The sequence below is a fragment of the Orcinus orca genome, chromosome 18, assembly GCF_937001465.1.
Source record: "Orcinus orca chromosome 18, mOrcOrc1.1, whole genome shotgun sequence".
NCBI classification, from domain to species: Eukaryota; Metazoa; Chordata; class Mammalia; order Artiodactyla; family Delphinidae; genus Orcinus; species Orcinus orca.
Genome location: NC_064576.1, coordinates 10279916 through 10302585, shown reverse-complemented (window position 1 = coordinate 10302585; position 22670 = coordinate 10279916). Strand labels below are relative to the sequence as shown.

General features: G+C 36.5%; 1 protein-coding gene across 10 annotated transcripts in view; it reads left to right on the top strand.

Moving 5' to 3' along the window:
• Positions 1 to 22670, top strand: part of PCCA (propionyl-CoA carboxylase subunit alpha) — a 385988-nt gene that overhangs the window by 228913 nt on the left and 134405 nt on the right. For 9 of the 10 annotated variants that reach the window (XM_033435088.2, XM_049701173.1, XM_049701172.1 and 6 more), the window contains one exon: positions 1439 to 1541. In XM_033435088.2, the coding sequence (XP_033290979.1) occupies positions 1439 to 1541 (103 nt within the window). Of the gene's footprint in view, positions 1 to 1438; positions 1542 to 16866; positions 16948 to 22670 lie in introns of all 10 variants that reach the window. The other variant, XM_033435091.2, reaches the window with a different exon arrangement.

Genomic DNA, 22670 nt, shown 5'->3' with positions numbered 1-22670 from the left:
GGATATAAAATAAGGCATGATCTTGGGCTTTTAGGAGCTCACAGGCCAATGGGGGAGACAAACATGAACAAACAAATGCCCTGTGGACAAGATGCCAACAGAGGCCAACCTGGATCGCAGAGGCACCCTCCTCCTTTCCCTCCTCTCTGCCCCATATGCCTTCTCCCTCTCTCTCTCCCCCCACTTCCTGTCCCTCTTCTCTCCTCCCTTGTTGTTCTTTTCAAGCTCTCATGCATGAAGCTCTGTCCTCTGAAACAACCCTCTTCAAATTGCCAAAAAAGAATCTTCCAGACCTACAGTGTGCATTAGTCTTGATTTGTTTATGCATTTTTTAAACTTTAATTTTTATCTGTGTAGTATTAAAAACATTTTCTTCATCTTCAGAAAATAATTCAGTAAGTAGTGTGCTGAATACAAATATTCGCCTAAACTTATTAATCATCCTCCATTAGACATCGTGACTAGAGGTGATTTGATTCTAATCATAATTTTTTTGACTATGACTTTTTTTTATCGACTACACAGAGACTCGTTTGAAATTTAGGGGGGTGTTATATTAAAACGTAGCCTGCAACATTTTTTTAGAACTAAGAATTAAGCCAGAGTCTTGATACTGCATGTTTAGTGCTTAGTCAGTATTACTTCACAACTATAAATAATGTAAATATGCCATACTTAAATTAGGTTAATGCAGAAATCATTAAAATTTTGTTACTTTAAAAATTGGGGAGAAACATTTGTATTCCAAAAATGTTTTTTGTTGGCTGCTTGTCCCAATTTTTCTGGAGCACGTAATATTGATCATTCACAGGAAAAGACCTGTGTGTTAAGATGTTGTTTTCTCACCCAGACAAACAAACAAACAAGAAACTGAAACAAAACAATTGGACACAAGGAAACTTTTGGAGGTGATGGATATGTTTATTACCTTGATTGTGGTGATGGTAACATGAGTGAATAAATATGTCCAAATGCATCAAATTGTATACATGTGCAGTTTTTTGCATACGAATTATAACTCAACCTGAAAAAAAGAAAAGATTAGCATTGTAAGGTTTTAAAAACAGTCTTGAACAATGACCAAATATTGAAAAGAAATTAACATTGCTTAAAGGAGGTTAATTTTTGAAGGACTGTCAAAATTAAGCAGCTCAAATTCATAGACGAGGTGATGGTACCACAATTATTTCAGAATGACTGCTGTTGTCTTTGGAGTGTCTGTGTGTGTGTGTGTGTGTGTGTGTGTGTGTGTGTGTTCTTTTTTGGTTTTAATCTCTCTAGTTTCCATATTAAAGCTTTTTTCCAAGAATAGAATGTTCTGAAATGCAGTGTTTGGCAGTTTTACTTTGCACACTTAATGTCAAAGGAAAATCAGTTTACTGAGAGAGGATAATATAAAATTACTAACTCTTTTTCTTTTCTTTTCTTTCTACTTCAGAGTGCCTATTGTAAAACCACAAGTGGCCAACTGGGAGCTCTCAGTAAAATTGCATGATGAAGTTTATACTGTCGTAGCATCCAACAGTGGGCCAACATTCTCTGTGAGTTTTATTTTTGATAATCTTGAAAAATTACCTGTGAATATTTAAAACAATTTTTAACATATTCCATGAGTCTCATCTTTTGAATCTACGACATAGCTATGTATCTGTTTCATCTTCTTTAGGAAGCTGAATGTAAATGGAAATTTTTGTCTCTTATGTTAAAGAGGAAATGTATTCCCAGACTTAGCCACATTCTAAACCCACTTCCTGACACCTGATTCATTTTTCTTTTGTTATTGAAAAGTAATACTTTTGCCTTTGTTATAGAGAAGAGCATCTTTAATGATAATTCCAAATGTATGATAGCTGTGTTTCTTTTTTTTTTTTTTTTTTTTGGTACGGGGGCCTCTCACTGTTGTGGCCTCTCCCGTTGCGGAGCACAGGCTCTGGACGCTCAGGCTCCGCGGCCATGGCTCACGGGCCCAGCCACTCCGCGGCATGTGGGGATCCTCCCGGACCGGGGCACGAACCCGTGTCCCCTGCATCGGCAGGCGTACTCTCAACCACTGTGCCACCAGGGAAGCCCTGTGTTTCTTTTAAAACAAGTAATCTGAAGCCTCATACAACATTTTCTTGAGATTTCAGGTTGTGAGACATTCTTTAGGCTAAATTTACCTGACAGTGACATTCCTTTTGTCTAGAAGAACTTAAACGCCTTGGATAGTATCCATGACAGAACTGCTTTAGTTTAAGATTGATCTTCTGTGGTATGAATGACATGTTTAAATTCTGTGGTTTAAGATTGCCAGAAAAATACCATGAGGAGTTACTGTTTTATTTTTATTTATTTATTTATTTATTTATTTGGGCCACACGGCTTGTGGGATATTAGTTCCCCGCAGGGATTGAACCTGGGCCCCAGCAGTGAAAGTGCCAAGTCCTAACCATTGGACCACCAGGAAATTCCCAAGAGTTACTATTATAACTTGTGTCCTTTTATACTTTCAGCATGAACCCACAGAAGCTGCTATATAGTTATATAGTTAGTATAATGAATATTATATGTTCATTATATGTAGTATATAAGTTAGTATAATGAATATTAATCTACATTTCTCCTCTCATGGCTAAGTTGCATTGAAATGTCATATTATTGGGGGGAAAATGACTTTTCATCAAAAGATTTAAGCAGGATATGAAAATCAAAATAATATAATTTCATTGAAACAACACCCAGAGAGGCTCGAAGTATATGGCAGATTCTTGATCCCAGGTAGAAAACACTGCATCAAGGATTAATGAGAATTCATTTATTCAGCAAATACTTATTACATGCCTACCGTGTGCTAGGTTAAGTATGAGGCTGTTACACTGGAGAAGGTGACATTCTATGCGATCATCAGAGTCACAAGTAAATGAGATTAATTCCTGAATTAAGGGTGGTCTCCTTGGTTGTCTTTAAATTTTGTGATTCATTCTGTATGCCAAAATTGCTAAAGCATTTGTTACTAAAAGATATTTCGCTCAACTGTCTTAAAACGAAAACTATGATAGAGTTAAACAGTGGTCTTATGATACATTTTGTATGAATTTATGTGATTCTTTATGTTCCTCCTTTATATCTGATTATTTTAAAAAATAGCTTTGTAAGTGGACAGTTAACTGTACATCAGGTTGAGTAACAAATTATATGTATTGAATAGTAAAAAATATTATAGTGTAGCATTTTCCTCAGGGAAGGTTAACTCTACAAAAATGTAGACTTTAGCATAATTTTCAGTTCTGTACTGAGTCACCACTGAAGTGTTATTCTTAATCTGATACTCTGATACAATGTTTCTCTAAGCAGTGCCTTGCCTTAATAAGAAAACTGCCCAGATTACTTCTTAGAGCTGTTATTTCTTTGGGCTTGTTTCAGATTCCGTGTTGGAAAGCTAGAGACCATTGGCTTGACAGCTCAAGTGGTGTCTTTTGAATTTTTCCTGTAGAATTAGCCCCTGTTTTACTTTTTAGCTCATGAAGAAAGTAAGTTTATTTAAAAAACACATCAAAATTAATGCATTAAAAATTTCCCTGGAAAATATCCACCTTGATATATAGTATCAAAAACTACTTCCTGTATGTATTGGCTTAGCTACTATCAGAAGCATCAAACCTAATAAAAATGGAGTATTACTGATAGTATAGCCCTTTTTCCTAACTGTATTTGGACTGAGCTTCATTTGACATCAGTACTATGAAAGGATACAAGCTGAATAGTGTCACCCTCTGCCACATCAACAGAAAATTAATCAGTCTAGAGGTGACAGTCCAGGTTAATGACCCAAGAGGTAGCACACATTTGTTTACCTCACAGTAATGTGTTCATGTTTTCTAAAGTTCTTTTATTAAAAACTTTTTAAAAATTATAAGGTATTTCAAATGAGGAAAATATAGCAAATGTACAAATCTGCTCTATAGGTCTCCTATTACAACAGAAAAACACCCCTAGATACAGCTAAATCTCTTCTTTACATCGTCCCATCTGCCTCTTCCTCCCTAGTGGTGACAGCTGTCCTGAAGGTATCATGTGTCTTTCTTGTACATGTTGTTACACTTCAGTGTGCCATAATAATAGTGAAACATTTCACGTACCATAATCATAGTGAAAAAGAAAATTGTGAAAAATATATATACTTAATGATACCATTTATGTAAGATTTAAAAATACACAAAGCAAAAATAGTTCAATTTACAATAGCACCAAAAAGAATAAGATTACTTAGGAATAAACTTAAGACCTAGAGGACAAAGACTTGTACACTGGAAACAACAAAATGTTGCTGAAAGAAATTAAAGAGGACACAAATAAATGGAAAGCCATCTCATGTTCATGTATTGGAAGACTTAATGTTGCTATAAATGTTAATATTATCCAAAGCGATCTACAGATTCAGTGTCATCCCTATTAAAATCCCAGCTGAGTTTTTGCAGAAATAGAAGAAAAATCCAGAAATTCATATGGAATCTCAAGGAACCCCAAATAGTTAAAACAATTTTGAAAAAGAAGAACAAAGTTGGAGAGCTCACACTTCCTGATTTCGAAATTTATTACAAAACTGTGGTAATCAAAACTGTGGTATACTAGTAAGACAGACACATAGACCAACAGAATAGAATTGAGAGCCAGAAATAAACCCTTGGATATATAATCAAGTGATTTTTTAAAAATAAATTTATTTATTTACTTATTTATTATTTTTGGCTGCATTGGGTTTTTGTTGCTGTGTGCGGGCTTTTCTCTAGTTGCGGCGAGCAGGGGCTGCTCTTTGTTGCGGTGCGAGGGCTTCTCATTGTGGTGCCTTCTTTTGTTGTGGAGCACCAGCTCTAGAGTGCAGGCTCAGTAGTTGTGGCGCACAGGCTTATTTGCTCTGCGGCATGTGGGATCTTCCCAGACCAGGGCTCGAACCCTTGTCCCCTGCATTGGCAGGCAGATTCTTAACCACTGTGCCACCAGGGAAGTCCCTATAATCAAGTGATTTTTGACAGGAGTGCCAAGACCATTCCATAAGGAAAGGACAGTCTTTTCAACAAATAGTACTGGGAAAAGTGGATATCCACATGCAAAAGAATGAAGTTGGACCCTTACCTTACACCTCATGCAAAATTAACTCAAAATCTATTGAAGACCTAAATGTAAAAGCTAAAGCTGTAAAACTCTTAGAAGAAAATAGGAGAAAATCCTCATGATGTTGGATTTGATGATAATTTCTTGGGTATGACATCAAAAGCATAGGCAGCAAAAGAAAAATACTTAAGTTAGACTACATCAAAATTTAAAACTTCTGTGCATCAAAGGCAACGAGTGAAAAGGCAATCCATGGAATGGGAGAAAATATTTGCATATATGTGATATATTTCCATATTATTCAGAATATATAAAGAACTCAACAGCCGAAGAAACAACCTGATTTAAAAATGGGCAACGGACTTGAATAGACATTTCTCCAAAGAAGATATACAGATGACCAACAAGCACATGAAAAGATGCTCAATATTGCTGATCATTAAGGAAACACAAATCAAAACTATAATTGAAGATAACTCACAGCAGTTAGGATGGCCACCATTAAAAAAAGAAGGAAAAAAAACCCACAAAAACTCCAGAAAATAATAAGTGCTGGTGAGGAGGAGAGAAACTGGAACCCTTGTGCACTCTTGGTGCAGCTGCTGTGGAAGACAGTATTGTGGTTCTTCAAAAAAATTAAAAGTAGAGCTATCATATGATCCAGCAATTCCACTGCTAGGTGTTTATCCAAAAAATTGAAAGCGGGGTCTTGGAGAGATATTTGCACACTCATGTTTAGCAGCCTTATTCACAATAGCCAAGAGGTGGAAGCAAGCCAAGGGTCCAGTGACAAGTGAATGGGTAAATAAAATGTTATATACATGAAATGAAATATTATTTAGCCTTTAAAAGGAAGAAAATTCTGACACCTTTTGTCACAATTCATTACAAATTTGATACAAATTAGTATTTTAGTGAAAAAAGTTTTAAAGTAGGGAGGATGAAAATTTGGGGAAATAAAGAAAGCAATGAAGAAGCAGTAGAAGATAAAGTATTTTATGTGTTTTAGGTTTTTATTCTAACTGAATACAAGTGTCAGAATGAATAGCAGAATTAAGAAGTATACGACCTGGTAAATACAAAGTTGAAATATTATGTAGCTTATTAAAATGATAAACTCATAAATGTAAAAAATAAATTGATTTTTTATCTATAATATTTTCATGATTCCCTTCTGGATTCCCAAGATGTTTTCCATTTCTCTTTTATTCTGCATAACACAAAACTGCTCAAAATAGTTCAGGATAAAAGAAAAGAATAATGTGTTTATCTTAAAGATGATGGACTAAATTCATATTGAAGACAATTCACTTTGAAGAAAAATGTCAGAGTACTCTTGATGTGAAGAAAATTAGCTTAGGAATTTGGCCTTCCCAAGGATGAAAAAATGAGCACTGTACATGCACTGAAAAAAATTTTTTGTCCAATATTTCATGTTAACTACTAATAAACTAGAAAAAAGTTATATATGATCCTTGATATTGAATTAGATATTCTTTGTTACAGCGATCCACTGATAGACATTTTTCTTTTTTTGCGGTACGCGGGCCTCTCACAGGCTCCGGACGCGCAGGCTCAGCGGCCATGGCTCACGGGCCCAGCTGCTCCGCGGCATGTGGGATCTTCCCGGACCGGGGCACGAACCCATGTCCCCTGCATCGGCAGGCGGACTCTCAACCACTGCGCCACCAGGGAAGCCCTGATAGACATTTTTCTACGGACCTTGTAAACTGCTTCTTAAGAATAATCAGAATCTTTAGACTATTGAATTTTGGCATATCAATGTAATTTTTGTGCTAATGGTTATGAAGAAAAATCTAAATGATCTAAAATAACATTTAGTATTAAGGTCAAGGAAAATAATACTTTGGTTTTTAAAAAACTCAGTTTATTTTCCTAAATTTTTTTTTCTTTTTTTTTTTTTTGTTTCTTATAGAAAGGTCAAAAGGTAACTTTTTGGTAGGCATAAAACTTTGCTACCATTTTAAATTACAGTCACAATCTTTTCATTCTTTCAACTTCAAGTAAGTTTTGTATTGGTAAAATTTATATTAGAAGTTAAATGGCGGGACTTCCCTGGTGGTGCAGTGGTTAAGAATCTGCCTGCCAATGCAGGGGACATGGGTTCAATCCCTGGCCCTGGAAGATCCCACATGCCGTGGAGCAGCTAAGTCTGTGCGCCACAACTGATGAGCCTGTACTCTAGAGCCCGCGAGCCACAACTTGTGAGCCCGTGTGCCACAACTACTGAAGCCCGCATGCCTAGAGCCCATGCACCACAACAAGAGAAGCCACCGCAATGAGAAGCCCACGCACTGCAATGAAGAGTAGCCCCTGCTCTCAGCAGCTAGAGAGAAAGCCTGTGCGCAGCAACAAAGACCCAGGGCAGCCAAAAATAAATTAAAAAAAAAAAGTTAAAGGGCAAAGATTCACTTCTGGAACAGCAGCAAACCAACTATAATTGCTGAATATTATAAAAAAAATCTATGCAGAGTATATGTTGTTGTATGTCGAAAATTCTACGAAACCCATTAAGAAACTACTACAAATAGTAAACAAATTTAGCAAGGGTACAGGATACAAAATAAATATATAAAAATCAAGTGTATTTCTATGCACTTTCAGTGAACCATCCAAAAATAAAATTATGGAAACCATTTCATTAACAAGAGCATCAAAAGAATAAAATACTTAGGAGTAAATTTAACAAAAGAAATGCAAAACCTATACTGTGAAAACTGCAAACTATTGAAAAATCAGATCCAAATAAATAGAGAACATTTCATATTCATGAATTAAATGACTAAATATTAAGATGGCAGTACTTCCCAAATTGGTCTACAGATTCAGTGTAATTCCTATCAGAATCCAAGCTTTATTTTTGTCAGAAATTGGCAAGGTGATACTCTTAACATTCAAATAGAAATGTAAGAAGTCCAGAATAGCCAAAATAATCTTGAAAAAAAGAACAAAGTTGGAGAACTTAGTTCCCCCTTTCAAAACTTATTACAAAATAGTCTTGAAATCAAGACAGTGTATTATTTGCGTAAAGAAACATACAGATCAATAGAATAAAAATGAGAATCCAGAAGCAAATCCATACATGTATGGTCAAGTGATTTTTGACGAAGGTGCCAAAAGAATTCAGTGGGGAAAGTATAATCTTTTCAACAAATGGTGCTGGAACAATTGGGTATCCATATGTAGAAAAATGAAGTTGGGTCCCTACCCCGTAGTGAGTTAATATAAAAAAATTAACCCAAGGGACTTCCCTGGTGGTCCAGTGGTAAAGAATCCGCCTTCCAATGCGGGGGATGCGGGTTCAATCCCTGGCTGGGGGACTAAGATCCCACATGCCACGGGGCAGCTGAACCTGCGCTCCACAACTACTGAGCTCGCGCACCTCAACGAGAGAGCCCGCGTGCCACAAACTAAAGAGCCCACGTGCTCTGGAGCCCGCACTCCACAACTAGAGAAGAGAAAACCCACATGCCACAACTAGGGAGAAGCCTGCATGCCGCAACAAAAGATCCCGCATGCTTCAGTGAATATTCTGCGTGGTGCAACTAAGACCCAACACAGCGCCCCCCCCAAAAAAAACCATTAACCCCAAATGGATAAATGATGTAAATAGAGCAACAAAACTTAGAAGAAAACATAGGGGTACATCTTCATGACCTTGCATGTGGCACTGGTTTCTTAGATTTGACACCAAAAGCATAAGCAATAAAAGAAAAAAATAGATAAATTGATCTTTGTCAAAATTTAAAACTTTGCTTCAAAGGATACTAACAAGAAATTGAAAAGACAAACCACAGAATGGGAAAAAATATTTGCAAATCATATATCCAGTGAAGCACTTGTATTTAAAGTACTTAAAGAACACTTAAAACTTAATAATAAAGACAACCCAATATAAAAATGGGCAAAGAACCTAAACAGACATTTCTGAAAGAAAATATCCAGTTGCCAATAAGCAAATGCACAGGTGCTCAAAATCATTAGTCGTCAGGGAAATGCAAGTCAAAACCACAATGAGATATCACCTCACACCCACTAGAATGGCTATAATAAGAAAGTCAGATAATAACAAATACTGATGAAGATGTAGAGAAATTGGAGCCCTCATACACCGTTGGTGGGAGTGTAAAATGGTACAACCACTTTGGAAAACAATCTCGCATTTCCTCAAAAGGTTAAACATCTGGGTTATCCAGAACCTTGACTCAGTTCTCTCATGAGTATTTTATCATGAATATTTAAGTAAGTATTTTTAGACTTATTTATATCCTTGTTACTGTGGTGGATATATTTTACCTTTTAAATAATATTTCAAATAATAATCTTTCCAAATAATAGTTATCGGGCTAGATGTCAGCAACTAAAAGACAAATAGTATATGTTTGTTTACCCTTTCTGAAAATAATTTGATAACATTGATATTCTCCAGTCTAGTAATTCTACATCTAGATATCCATCCCAAGGAAGCAGTGAAAATTTGCTAATATGAACATGGTATTGCGTTGGGGGGGAAAAAAGATGAATTAATGGCAGTTTACCTTAGAGATATCCACGTAAACAGTCTCTGCTTATGATGGTAAAGGAGACTTGAAAGTGATTAAAATACAGAGATAAATGCTTTAATGGAGGTGCCTTCAACTAATTAATAATTAAATCCGTGAGAAAGAGAGAGCTAAGGACTCAGCTGCCTGGGGGAGAGAAAAGATGTAGGAGGAGATGAAGAAGTTCTAGATGGCAGAGATGACTAATGAATAACCATTTAGAACATGATTTATACATAAGCCAGAACTTGCCTCTAAATCAGAGTATAAGAAGGTGAGGAAAAACATTGGGACATGGTGGCATGGGAGAGCAAAGCTTGTTGAAAAATCAGACATCTTTTATAGATAATTTTAGTTTTTTATTATGGGAGTATTTTTCTTTATTGTTATTTTCCAGAAATAGTAGAGTGACAAAAGGATTTCCCTGTCTTACTGTAGTTGTAGTATTGGTTTTGATACTTACTTTAGCCTATTCAAAGGTATTTTCATGAGGCAACTGATTACTGTGGTCTGTTCTATTATGTTCCTTGTCTCAAGCACTGTGGTAAACACTTTACATATGTTGTTCTAAATGGGATAGTGGTAAGCCACAAGGTAGACGTTATTAGCCTTAGTTTACAGAAGAGTTGGAAACTGAGGTTCAGAAATACTAAGTAAGGTAGCTGAAGTCACACAGCTTGGGAGTGTAGAATCTAAGATTAAACGCAGGTCAGTATGATTCTAAGGCCTGTGAACTGGTACCTCTCTGTATCTAACTTTACAAAGTAGTTTTGCTAGAGAAAATTCTGAGAAATAGTAGCACTGACATGGAAAATTAGCTCTGTCAGACGTGGATAAATCTTTGTTAATATAAGGAATAATACACTTACTTCTAGCCAGAACAGTTTTGTCACATGATGAGAGGAATTTTCTTTGTGATTGTTGAACATTGAGGCTCAAGTCATACCATTTAAAGGAAGCATGGAAGGCATTGCAAGGACATGAATGAATCACACAGTATTACACACACAATGTACAGTTTTACAAAATATACAATTAGAGATACTGGTTAAGAGTAACTGTCAGAAAGCATTTTTAGTATCTTATTACCTCTTGTAGATGTTAACGTATTTTTCAAATTATGTTAAAATTCAAAATATTGATTTTTAGTGGTGATTCTACAGTCTTGTCCAAGTAAGTAATAATTTTTTAGAGCCATACAAGTTTGAAATAGGTAAGATTTTTTGCATCTAAATGGTTTTGTTTGTGCTTTCATTTTGTTTCAATAACGTTCATTTTGGTTGATGTAAAGTTGTCTCAACTTTAGATGCTTGTGGTGGAGGGAGGGAAATGTTTTGTAGTAGTCATATCATTGAAATTACCAACCTATATTTTTCTTCTCAAAGAAAGGATATGGTGATGAACATAAGAATAAAAAATAATAATTACATATGGATGCATAATAAGAAATAATTATATACGCATTGTTTGAGGTTTTTCCTTCTCTAATATAGCCAACCCTTTCCCATTTGTTCTACCACCATGCATTTTGTTCTAGATTTCTTGACTAAGAAAACATTGCACCAGAGTTTGTTTTGATATTCAGAGAACATTTTGAAATTGTGGTTTTAAGTAGAGCTATTTAAGTATTTTTGTGTAACATTTTCATAAAGATGAAGAATTAAATGAACTTAGCGTATACCAATAAATAATCTTGTGCACAAATTAACATTTTCTTTATGTTTTCAAATATTAATGAAAAGAACCTTAAATGTATCTTCAGTAGAGTTTATATCTGCATTGTACGTCATAATCTGTTTCTTTTATCCCATTTGTAGAGAGTAATGCTAAATCATGCAGTTACTGGAATTTGTATAGGGACATGGTAAGAATCATGGTTGTTCTTCTAAAGAAATAATTTTCAAATACCCTTCTTAGGGAAAAAACATTATTATATCTGTCCCTTTGTCTCTATGGTCAATTTTTAGAATAGACTCTTATTCTTGAACATAAAAAGGACAATAGCAAACAAAGTCAGATAACTATTACATTTATATCTATGGTAGACTTTTTAATAAAAATTTATCTATGGCTTAAGTGTACAGTAGGCAAACAGAAAAAGAAAAGAACATTTTTGTAGTAGCATTTTAAAATGAATGCCAGAGTGGGGAATTCCCCGACGGTCCAGTGGTTAGGACTCCGCACTTCTACTGCAGGAGGCAAGGGTTCAATCCTTGGTTGGGAAGCTAATATCCCACATGCCACACGGAGCGGCAAAAATAATAATAATAAAATGAATACCATAGTACTGTTAGAGGCTTATAATAAAAGACTATAATCCTATTTAGAAAATTTACTTATAGTGCATGATAAATGATAGAAAATTGAAGCAAGTTTTCAAAGTTATGCAATATTTTATATTTAAAATATTTATTTCATTTTTTTTTCTTGTGACAGTAATTCAGTGTTATGATCATGTTATCTACTTCTCTTATTAGGTAATTTTTTCACTTGGACCTTTTTCCCCCCTGTTTTTTTAGCTGTCCTAGACAAAACAACAAAAAATATTATCCTATTTGAGGAAAATATTTTCTGTTAATGGATTTTTTTAATGGAAACATATAATGTATAAAAATGGAATTCTTTCACTTTGGCAAAAACATTTGTTTTCCTGATAAAATTACTTGTCCATTTGAGAAAAAAATTACTGAGAAGATAAGTCAAGGTAATGCTAAAAAAAAAAGTTAAATTTTTCTGCTAAAACTATAAAACCATCATAAGTAAAGCCAATACAGAAGTCAGCAGACCAGAGGGAAAGTTTGTAGCTTATTTTAGTGACAGAAGGGGAGTGTTTTTAGTGTATAAAGAACTCTTACAAATCAATATGAAAAAGACGAACCACCCAGGCAAAAAATGTTCAAAGATGATTTGTAGCAAAGGAAATATAAATGGCTCCTGCGCAATGACAAAATGTGCTAAACTATACAGAGAAATTCAAGTTAAAATACTGTTTTTCGGGCTTCCCTGGTGGCGCAGTGGTTGAGAGTCCGCCTGCCGATGCAGGGGACACGGGTTCGTGCCCCGGTCCGGGAGGATCCCACATGCCGCGGAGCGGCTGGGCCCGTGAACCATGGCCGCTGGGCCTGCGCGTCCGGAGCCTGTGCTCCGCAACGGGAGAGGCCACAACAGTGAAAGGCCCGTGTACCGCAAAAAAAAAAAAAAAAAAAAAAAAAAAAAAATACTGTTTTTCACCTACATTTTGACAAACATGAAAATTTTGATAATTTCTAATTTTATTAGGTTGTAGGAAAATAGGCCCACATATATTATTGGTAGGTGTATAAATTGATAAAAGCCTCCATGGAGAACAATTTGACAGTGAATTTATACTACAGGATATATTCACATGTGGGAGATACACAAGTATGTTCATAGCAGTATATTGTGTGTAATAGCAGGAGACTGGAGACAACTGAAATGCCCATCAAAATGGGATAATTAAATAAGTATAGTACATACTTACAGTGTGTGTAAGTACATCCATATTCTTGAACTACTGTATAGCCATTAAAAAGGATTTGAATGTTCCGTATGTGCTGATATATTAAGTGACAGAAGCAGTATACTTTTATTTGTGTAAAAAATAATGTATATGTTTATGCTTGTTATGTGTATAAAATATCTTTGGAAGGAACCACAAGAAACTAATAATTGTGGTTGCCTTTGAATTGGGAGCTGGATGGCTGACCCCATGACAGACATAAGAAGGATACATACCATATACTATTAATAGATGTCTTGTTAGTACTTTTTGAATTTTGAACCCTGTATATGTATTACCGAATACCCCCTCCCCCCCAAAAAAGGGGGTTTCAAAACTTTGCAGTGGAAGGGTCTGGAAGATATGAGACTGTTGAAATAATGGAATTTTAGTCACCTACCACGAAACTTCTGCAATGCTTGGGCCATCCAGGGAAGTAGATGAGCAGCTGGCTCATTGAATAAAGAACCCTGGTGTTACACATATAAGTACCTCAAGTGCAATTACTGGAACTCCTTTAGCTAGCACACTGAACTGGGAGGTAGTTGCTGGAGATCACTTAATAGGCTGTGTTAAGAGGTTGATCTAATCTGAATTAAGAAACTGGAAAAAGCAAAGAATGGACTGTACCATGGGTGGGAGAAAAGAAGTTGAGTCAGAGGAGATTTGAACACCCCTCCAGTAGCCTCTCATTTTTCCTTCTTTAGGTGTATAAACTAGCCAGAGAGATGACTACATAGAAGAGTTAGAGACGTGTATGTTTTGCTAAATAGCAAAAGGTAGTGCGAGCTCATTCCAGAAGCTTTGCTCAGTGTCCTAGAATTCGTAGTAACTTCATTGGTCCTGAAACATCACTGGTAGAATGGAATTATTCTCCCTTCCTCTTGGTTTCAGGAAGAAGGTCCAAAACTAACTTGCTTTTCAATGTGACTTCTTTACTTCAGGCTAAAGAATATCCTTTCTTTTTTGGCGGGGGAGGGGGGCGGTGTGGGCTGCTCTGCGTGGCTTGCGGGATCTCAGTTCCCCAACCAGGGATTGAACCCCAGGCCACAGCGGTGAAAGCGCCAAGTCCCAACCACTAGACCACCAGGGAACTCCCAAGAATATCCTTTCAAAGCGAACTCATCCAGATCAGCTTGATGTCTGATAGGAAGGGTTCAGATAAACGAGGTTGTAGAAGAATCAAGTCTGAAGAGTAACCTTGCACAGCTTGATCTGTTTACTTTTTAAATGCCACCTTGTTCAGTGGGTCTGGTAATGCTCTTTTGAACCATAGGACTGCATTTCATAAAGAGGTGAGGCTCCTGCTCATGTAATCTGGAAAATTGCTTGTCTGATTGGGTACACAGTTGCCCTGTACCCTCTTGAATGACGCAGTCATGGTGTGCTCAAGAGTCAAGTAACTTCTTATGTGACTGAATGAAGAAAAAAAAAGTTATAAAAGCCAGGTACTTTGGAAATGAAAATCACTAAATGGTATCAGTTATCATATTAGGGTTGGCACATACTATAATTAAGACTTCAAGTGATTTTTAGTATTATCGCCTGGTTTCAGCCACTTTCTGAAGAATTTTATTTGGAATAGAACTTTGAATGTTGACATCAGATATTCAGGTTGAGTTCAGTTCAATTTTATAAGCCCTTATAAATAATCCATAGTAGTCTAGTAGTCTGTTATGGGTAAAATTTCTACCACAAAAATTTATTGGAAGTTATTTTATTCATTTTGGCCTAATATTTTTGGCCCCTCAAACTTATTTATGAATACAATGAATGGTGAAGCAAACAGTTAAAGTGCCTTTGCTGAGTGACTCGACCATTAGATGAATTTCAATGTATTTGTAGCCACTATATGTTTATCATTTAGTTGTAACATAGTTTAATAGCTGTTTATTAAGTACCTCAAATGACATAGGTCCTGGAGAATCAGTAATAATCAGGAGAGATGATGTCTGACTCCTTGTAGAATTTGTCACCTGTGGAGGGTGGCAAGGACAAAGGCTGTGTCAGGTAGAACAATGAATGAGTGATGACAGGGGGAGGTGGGCACTGCAGAGAACAGCTGGGGAGCCCTAACCTGGAAGCGGAGGTGGCTGTGTGCAGCCTTAGGGCGGAAATAAAGGCCAAGCTGAGTCCTACAGAAGGCGGGTGGAGGGTGGGCTAGGCGGGGGTCAGAGTTTGAAAACAGATGTACAAAGTATAAAAAGGGCTAAAAGATTGTGTGAGGTGTCTGAGGAACTGGAAGCATTGATATGCGGCTGGGATGTGGAAAGCTTGAAGGTAGGGGACCTGGTGGCAGGGAGGGAGGGTGGTGAGAGGAGATATGTGAAGGAAAAGGCCGTAATGAAGCAAGCAGAGACCTGACGATGTGGAAATCTGTGAGCCGTGTTCAATGGTCTGGATTTATCTGGAGGGCAGGGAGAACCAGAGGAGGCGTTCCCTCAGGAAACTGATCAGTTGCCTGCGAGAAAGATCAGTCTGCCTGCATTATGCAGAATAGCTTGGAGGAGGGCAGAGTGAAGGAGACCTGTTAGCATCTACTCAGGCAGAATGCAAGTAGGAGGTACTAGTAACCTCAACTATGGTTATTATGGCAGTGGGAGAAAAATGGATGGATAGTAGACAGATTTAAAATGTAGAGTCAGCTACACAGCATTTATTGTGTGGTACTAATGTTCTGAGTTGTTTGTTATTCTAGCCATCTCTTATCAGAGCAGTTTACAAGTATGGTCTAGAGAATACTGTTGATTGACAGATTTTTAGAAAGCCTGAATTGTGCTTAAATTGATATCTTGTGAGAATTAATAGACTCTGTACCTTGATCACTTTATGAATGAATAAATTTGTGTCATATTTTTAGTAAACTCATGTTTGAAATCAGATTCTCTTACTGTTTCTGGGGAAGTTGAGAGGTTTTTTGGTTATGGTTACTGTTTTGTTTTGTTTTGTCTTCATTGTTGTTTTTACCTGAGGAGCAGGAACAGATCTTAGGTCTCTAAAGTGACCCCTTAGTTACTTGCTATCATATGATAGTGTTTAATTCCTTCACTGCATTTATCATAAACTTTGTATTTTCTTTATTTCTTTGCCCACTTGATTAATTTCCATCTCTTCACACTAAAATATAAGCTTTATAAGGATGGGGACCTTGTCTTGTTGTTTATGCCTTGTACTTCTCAGGAAGTATTTGTTGAGTGAGGGGGGTGGGAGGAGGGGAAGAAGAAAGGGAGGGAGGGGGGAGAAGAGAGGAAAAGGGGGAGGGAGGAACGCCTTCTACGGTGGGACGGTGGGATTGTGGGACGTATGGGAGAATGAGCTGAGTGGTGACAGCTTGCTTGCAGTGAATGTGGTGTCCTCCACACTCTAGAACTTGAACACAGTGCAGAAAGTTGGGTTTGACCTTAAAAAATAATCAGTTTTATTCTTTTTGTAAATACAGTACTCATCTGTGCAGTAAATAGGCTGAAAAATCTTTTTGGTTAATTAAATGTTATTAGCAGTAAAAGTCAGTTTTTGATTTGCAAACTGAGTTTTAATTGTCAAGCTTTAGTCTGCCACTAGAGCTAGGAATGAGCAGATCAGATGTTTTGTAAAAGATCATTTTCTAAAGGATCAATTTAACGTTACTGACATTAGGTACAGATTCAAATGAATCTTAATATACCATTAGTTTTTTTTTTTTTCCTCGCATAGGACTTTGGTGGAAAGAAGAAAAACCCACATTACTGATGTAACGTGACTCAAAACACAGCTTCATTTATCATTCGGAGTTGGGTAGGATATCCTGCAAGTAACAATCACCCTAATATTGCAGGGGCTTAAAACACCAAAAGTTTGTTTCTTACACATGTTAGATGTCATTTGTGTGTCTGCTGGGGTGCATCCTTACTAGGAGGCTCAGGCTGTCTTGTTGCTAGTCGCCCTGACAAAGGAAAAGAATGAGCATAGGGAGTCATGACTGGTTCTTAGAGCTTCAGCCAGCATCCTTCCGCTCGCATTCCAGTGGTGAAAGCAGGTCATGTGACTGCGCCCCTCCTTTAGCGGATGGGAGATGGCAGTCTTATTGTGCATCTCCTTGCAAGAGACCAGTTGGTTGGAAAAACATTAATTTTTGTTAAAAAGAAAGTTGCTTAGTATACCAGTAGTGTGCTTTTGAAGAAACAAAACACTTTTATGAGTAGGTTAAATGCAGGATAAATATCCACTGCGTATTTTGGTTGAAAGTTTTGAAAATCTTTACACTGAAACATATTTCTTTGAATTTTATATTTCATTAAATTTTCAGTGAAGTTATTAGTAAAGTTCACTTGAACTTAAGAGGTTAACTTGTTCTGTTAAGAGTTATATTCTAACTTTATCAGTGTGAAGTACATTTTTAGAGAATGTTACCTAATCATTTTTGAGGAAAAACCAAAAACTGAAATACATGTAGATTTGTAAAACTGCTAAACATTTGTTAGGATACAAGAAGGTGTTGAATGATACATTCTTACAGTACTTCAGATTTCCTCACTCTTAGAAAAAGACAAAGTAAAATGCTAATATGAATAATAGGTTACAGAATTTAAGTAGGCAGGTAACATATTTGAATGGACCAGTTGCCCTCCTGTTACAATAATATGCCATATTAACACTATTTCCTTTTTCTCACAGGAAGTCATTACACCTGTAGTTTCCACTGTTGATTAATCTCTTGGTATCATTCAAGGTGCTGATTTTTACCTATGACCAAGTATAATATTGAGTTTGCTTTAATGGTTAACTTTTGCTAAGGGCACAATTGAAACTAATCAGATTGGCTATGCTCCTTAAATTTACCCTCTAAGAGGTTGAAATCATGTTCTTGGTAGAGAGAAAATGACTTTAAAATTTTTTTGTTGCTACCTAAAAAAAAAAAAACTACCCACTTAATATTACCAGTATTTAGAGGAAAAAAGATGTATTTCTTTTTAAACTGTTTTTTTTCTCTGTCAGTAATGTAGCAGTGTGTATTTGTTTCCAGGAATTTTTTTCTCTGCTATGAAATTTCCTCTGAACTGACATCTTTGAGTTGGAGTTAATTTTCTAAATTGCTATGGTATGCCCAGAATTTTCTCGGGACAAAGAAGGTAGCAGAGAACTGGGGGGTTAGTATGTTTCTGTGGTGTGAAAAACTGTACATAGGTTTCCGAACAGAATCTATTTAGTATTTTCATAAGTGCATGTTTGAAGAAAAAAGAAAAATTACAGAATTTTAGGAGTGATTAGAATTTGGCACCCCTAGGCCAACCCCTTGTGGAAAAGCAGAGAACACACTAGGCCTGGGGGTTGAGTGCCTCATCCAGGGTTGCTCAGTGATCAAAGAGAGCAAAGCCAGAAGCCCTGGGTTTCCTGATGGCTAGTCCCATCTCTCTATACTGAGCTCTCTGCAATGGGAAGAAACTCTTAAGTTTAGCAATTAGGCAGATGGTGTTAGTTTTATCTCTATAATATATTGAAAAAAATTGAAGTATTGACTTTGTCCTATTTAGGGAGCTTGTTGCCTACTGTCACATCTAATAGTGTTCCTTAAGAAAAAAGAATATATATATGTATTTATGATACAACTTAAAAAAATGTGATTCCTCAATATGATTATATGAGCTCCCCAAAACCAATTATAGAAGGTTTGAAAGGCTTGGTAAGATAGACATAGACACTAAGACTGTTTCATTCTGTTGGGATAATATTCCAAATTCTGAGTGTAACTTTTTTTCTACCACTTCATAGGCCAAATAATGGTTACTAAATGGAATATTTTGTCAAACCAATGAGTTTTTTAAGTTTTGCGCTCCTTCTGCTGGCTTTTATTAACTACTCAAGATCTGAACAGAACATCAAAATCCTGGTTTTATGTATCAGAAAGAAAAAGGTAACTGTGCAACTGTGGTTAATTTTGTATTAATTTTTTTAACCACTTCTGCTCAACAAGTATATGAAGCACTTTAAGTACTGATGCATCTCCTGTTTTATTTTTGAGGTCTTGGAGAAGATCCACAAAACTAGAGTTGGAAGCCGGAGAGAAATTTCAGATAGTGATAAGTAAACATGTTCTGCCCTAACTCTGATTTTTCAGTAGTGAAATAGTGTAAACTCTTAACATTCCTTTTATGGAGCTTTGTAGTCCATAAAAACAGCATTGTTGTAGAGCCTCGATGTGCGTCATTTGTGGCTGAAGGTTTTGATGGCTTTGCAAAAGGCAGACTGGTGCATACTTTGAAACATGTGAGACAGTTTTAGATGCAGCTTCTCAGATGGATTTAATTAGTCCTTCATAGGACTGGATGTCCGTTTGTTGCAGCTGAATTCTCATTTCATTCACCCATAACTAGAAACACCTCGCTTCAAACGGGTTTCTTCAAAGAAAGAGGGGTTTAGGGTTCTATGTTTTACTGCTTTTTGATGTTGGTTTCCCTTTAACTGAGAAGACCTTATGTTTATACAACTGTTATTATTAAGAAAACATAGCTTTCTTCACGAGGGTCCTTTTGTATCATTGCTGGTTATTGGTGGAAGTCAGAGATCTGTGGAGTAGATCTTGCTCTGTCAGACTATTAGAGCAGCTGTGTGTTTGCATGTTTTGCTTAGGAGAGGTGTGAACTGAAAATGTGGCATAAACTTGTGAAATAAATTCTCTAAACCCGAAGTCTGAATGCAGTGTAAGGTGAAAACCCGTACTGAATATGTTAATAGGGCAGTTGTTTGATTTAGAAGCTTATAATATTAACCACAAAAGCAGAGCTAATCAACTAGAGTTGCCGTAATTCACAGTAATTGTAATTTTGATTTACTCTGCCTGCAGTGTAAGCTCATGGTATGCTTTCAGTAAATATGTTGAAAGAATGAAAACATATTCTCTACAGTAAAATTATATATTTAAAAAAATGTATCCTACTACTACTATTTTCTAAAAAATTATCCATAAACCTTCACATTTTATTAGAAGAGCTACTTGAATTTACCCTGAAAATAATGCACTTTCTTCTGTTTTCCAGTTAGTGTGTCCTCTGAGGGTCTGGCATGCTTCATCATCAGGGCAGCTTTTATCGCCCATGTCCACAATTCTAACTACATTTCAGGGGGTTGTAATCTCTCCCAGAATCCTGGTCATTCATTGTATTTAGGGTGAAGTGCTTCAGGGGGTTTGGGGGCTATTCGCTCATGGGCACAGGTTTTGCATTTCTAAAAGCTTCTCTTGCTCCAACATCCTGATTTGTATAAAAATCCTAAAAGATACTCTTTAACTTCGTATTCCTCTTTCCCTTTAATGGAAAGACCAAGTTAAATTAGACTGTTGAAGCTTAAAATTGTCCCAGAGCCATACATCACACTGAAAAATACATATCCCACAAATTCTTTTGGTGTCTTGTTTCAGTATTCCATCCAAGAATCTGTAGAGTCTCAGGCTTATGTTTCTGCCTTGTGAAAGCCATAAGTGATCTTTCCCATCTTATTCACCAGACTCAGTTCTATATAACTGTGCCAGTTTCTAAAACTCAAAGGTCAGGCATGTTCCACCATTGAAGATATGTGAAAAAGATAGACAAAGGCTTAAAACCAGTTCTTAAAAAAAATATTTTGATCCGTGCTCACAATAAGTCAGAAAGAGATTTCACTGAAATTCGGGCCAACATACTGTTGGGAATTGATCTGTGTTCTTGATTATATATGTTTTGTGACTTGTGACTGTATTGTGGAAATCCTCGTGTTGGGAGAATTATGGAAATGTGGCTCAGGAATATCTTGTTACATTTATGTAAATATTATAATTTTAAACAATTTTGTGGATGTGATTTACTCCAAGAGTTCTTTTAATAGTTCCATCTTTAGTACAGTGTTATGTGGTTTCGCAGTGTTTTATTTCTTACAAATCTTGGTGGAAATAGAAAATCTCAAATACAAAGGACAGAACATTTGTGAATTATTTTTTATATAAATTTGCAAGACCATTTGTTAGGGAACCCTACTTCTAGTATTTGAAGATAATAAGTAACATGTTACAGTTATACCATTTTCTATTCTTCAGACTGGGCTGTCTTATAAAAAAGAAACATCCATCACACTGGATACAGGGACATAGGCAATCATATTCTTCCTCCATTATCTTCGGTTTTAAAAATGATGTAAAAATTAACTGTCTGCATTTACCAACAGGATTTTGTTCGGGGCTAGGTAAGGGAGTGGTAGAGAAACAATAATGTAACATTGTATTTAAAACAACAGTTTTTGAAGACATACAGTCCTTAACCTTTGGAAAAGTTACTTAACCTCTCTGAGCCACTGCAGCAATAGTATTTTATATAAATGCATACAGAAGAAAGCATAAAGGCCTTGAGTCAAATGGACTTGAGTGTAAATACCAGCCCTGAGACTGCTGACTGTCAAAGCAGTAGCAGTTAGTTATCTTTTCTGAGTCTTCATTTTCCTCATCTATAACATAGGGATAATAGTCTCCAGGGTTTTGTTAAAATCAAATAAGATAATGTATGTAAAGTCTCTAGTACAGTGGCTGGCATGTAGTAGGTACTCAAGAAACCATCTCCCTTCCCCCTTAAATATAGACATTTTGCTTTTCAAAAGAATCTAAAGTAGCTTTTACTTTGCAAGCAGTGCTTTCTATTCTGTGAAAAATTTGTGGAAAGTTTAAAAAATAAGACTAAAAACGTACACACATACTTTGGCAAGGCTTGTGGGTATCGATTAATATTCTAAGATTCTAATATTCTTTGCTTAGAATTATATTCTTCATTTATTTTATGAAGCCCTTTTTGAGGCCACCGCAGAATACCTGGAGAGTAGTTACAGAGGTAATCTTCGCCTCTCGCCTTTCACTTTGGGAAATTTTCTTCAGTGAGCCAATCACTGCGGTTGCCTTCCCCTCCCTCTTGCTGCCCTTGGGACCCGGCTGTGGTTTGCAATCCCACGGGGTCTGCAGTTCCTCCTTCCCCCGCTATCAGGCACATCTTCACTGTTAGAGGTGCAGGGCTGGTGGGATCAGGCTCTATGGGGGATCTGTCCCTTCTTTCAAAGCCTTTCTCTTATCCATGGATACTCTACCCCTTGTTAAAAACTCCAGACATCATGGAATTACCACACCAACTATTACAGTGACCATGCTTTGCAATAAAATATTGACCTTTGTTATTGTATTTTCCCTCCAAATGAATTTACCAACAAATATCTAAACTGGCTCAGTTGAGGTAATCAGATCGACCTAGGGTTGGATATGCTCCTTTGCTAACCGTGGAACTTTGAGCAGTTATTTTAACTTCCCTGAACCTCAGATTTGGCATCTATAAAATATGATTAATAACATCCCCATTGTAGGATTACTCTGAGTATTTAGTGAGTTTAATGTTTATTAAAATATCTGCTAGATGTTAGCCACTCAGTGCATGTTCCCTTTCTTTGATTTTTGACTCATTTTTCTGAACAAGTGACAAAAACTTGGCTGCAAAGAACACCAAGGGGCATTCATA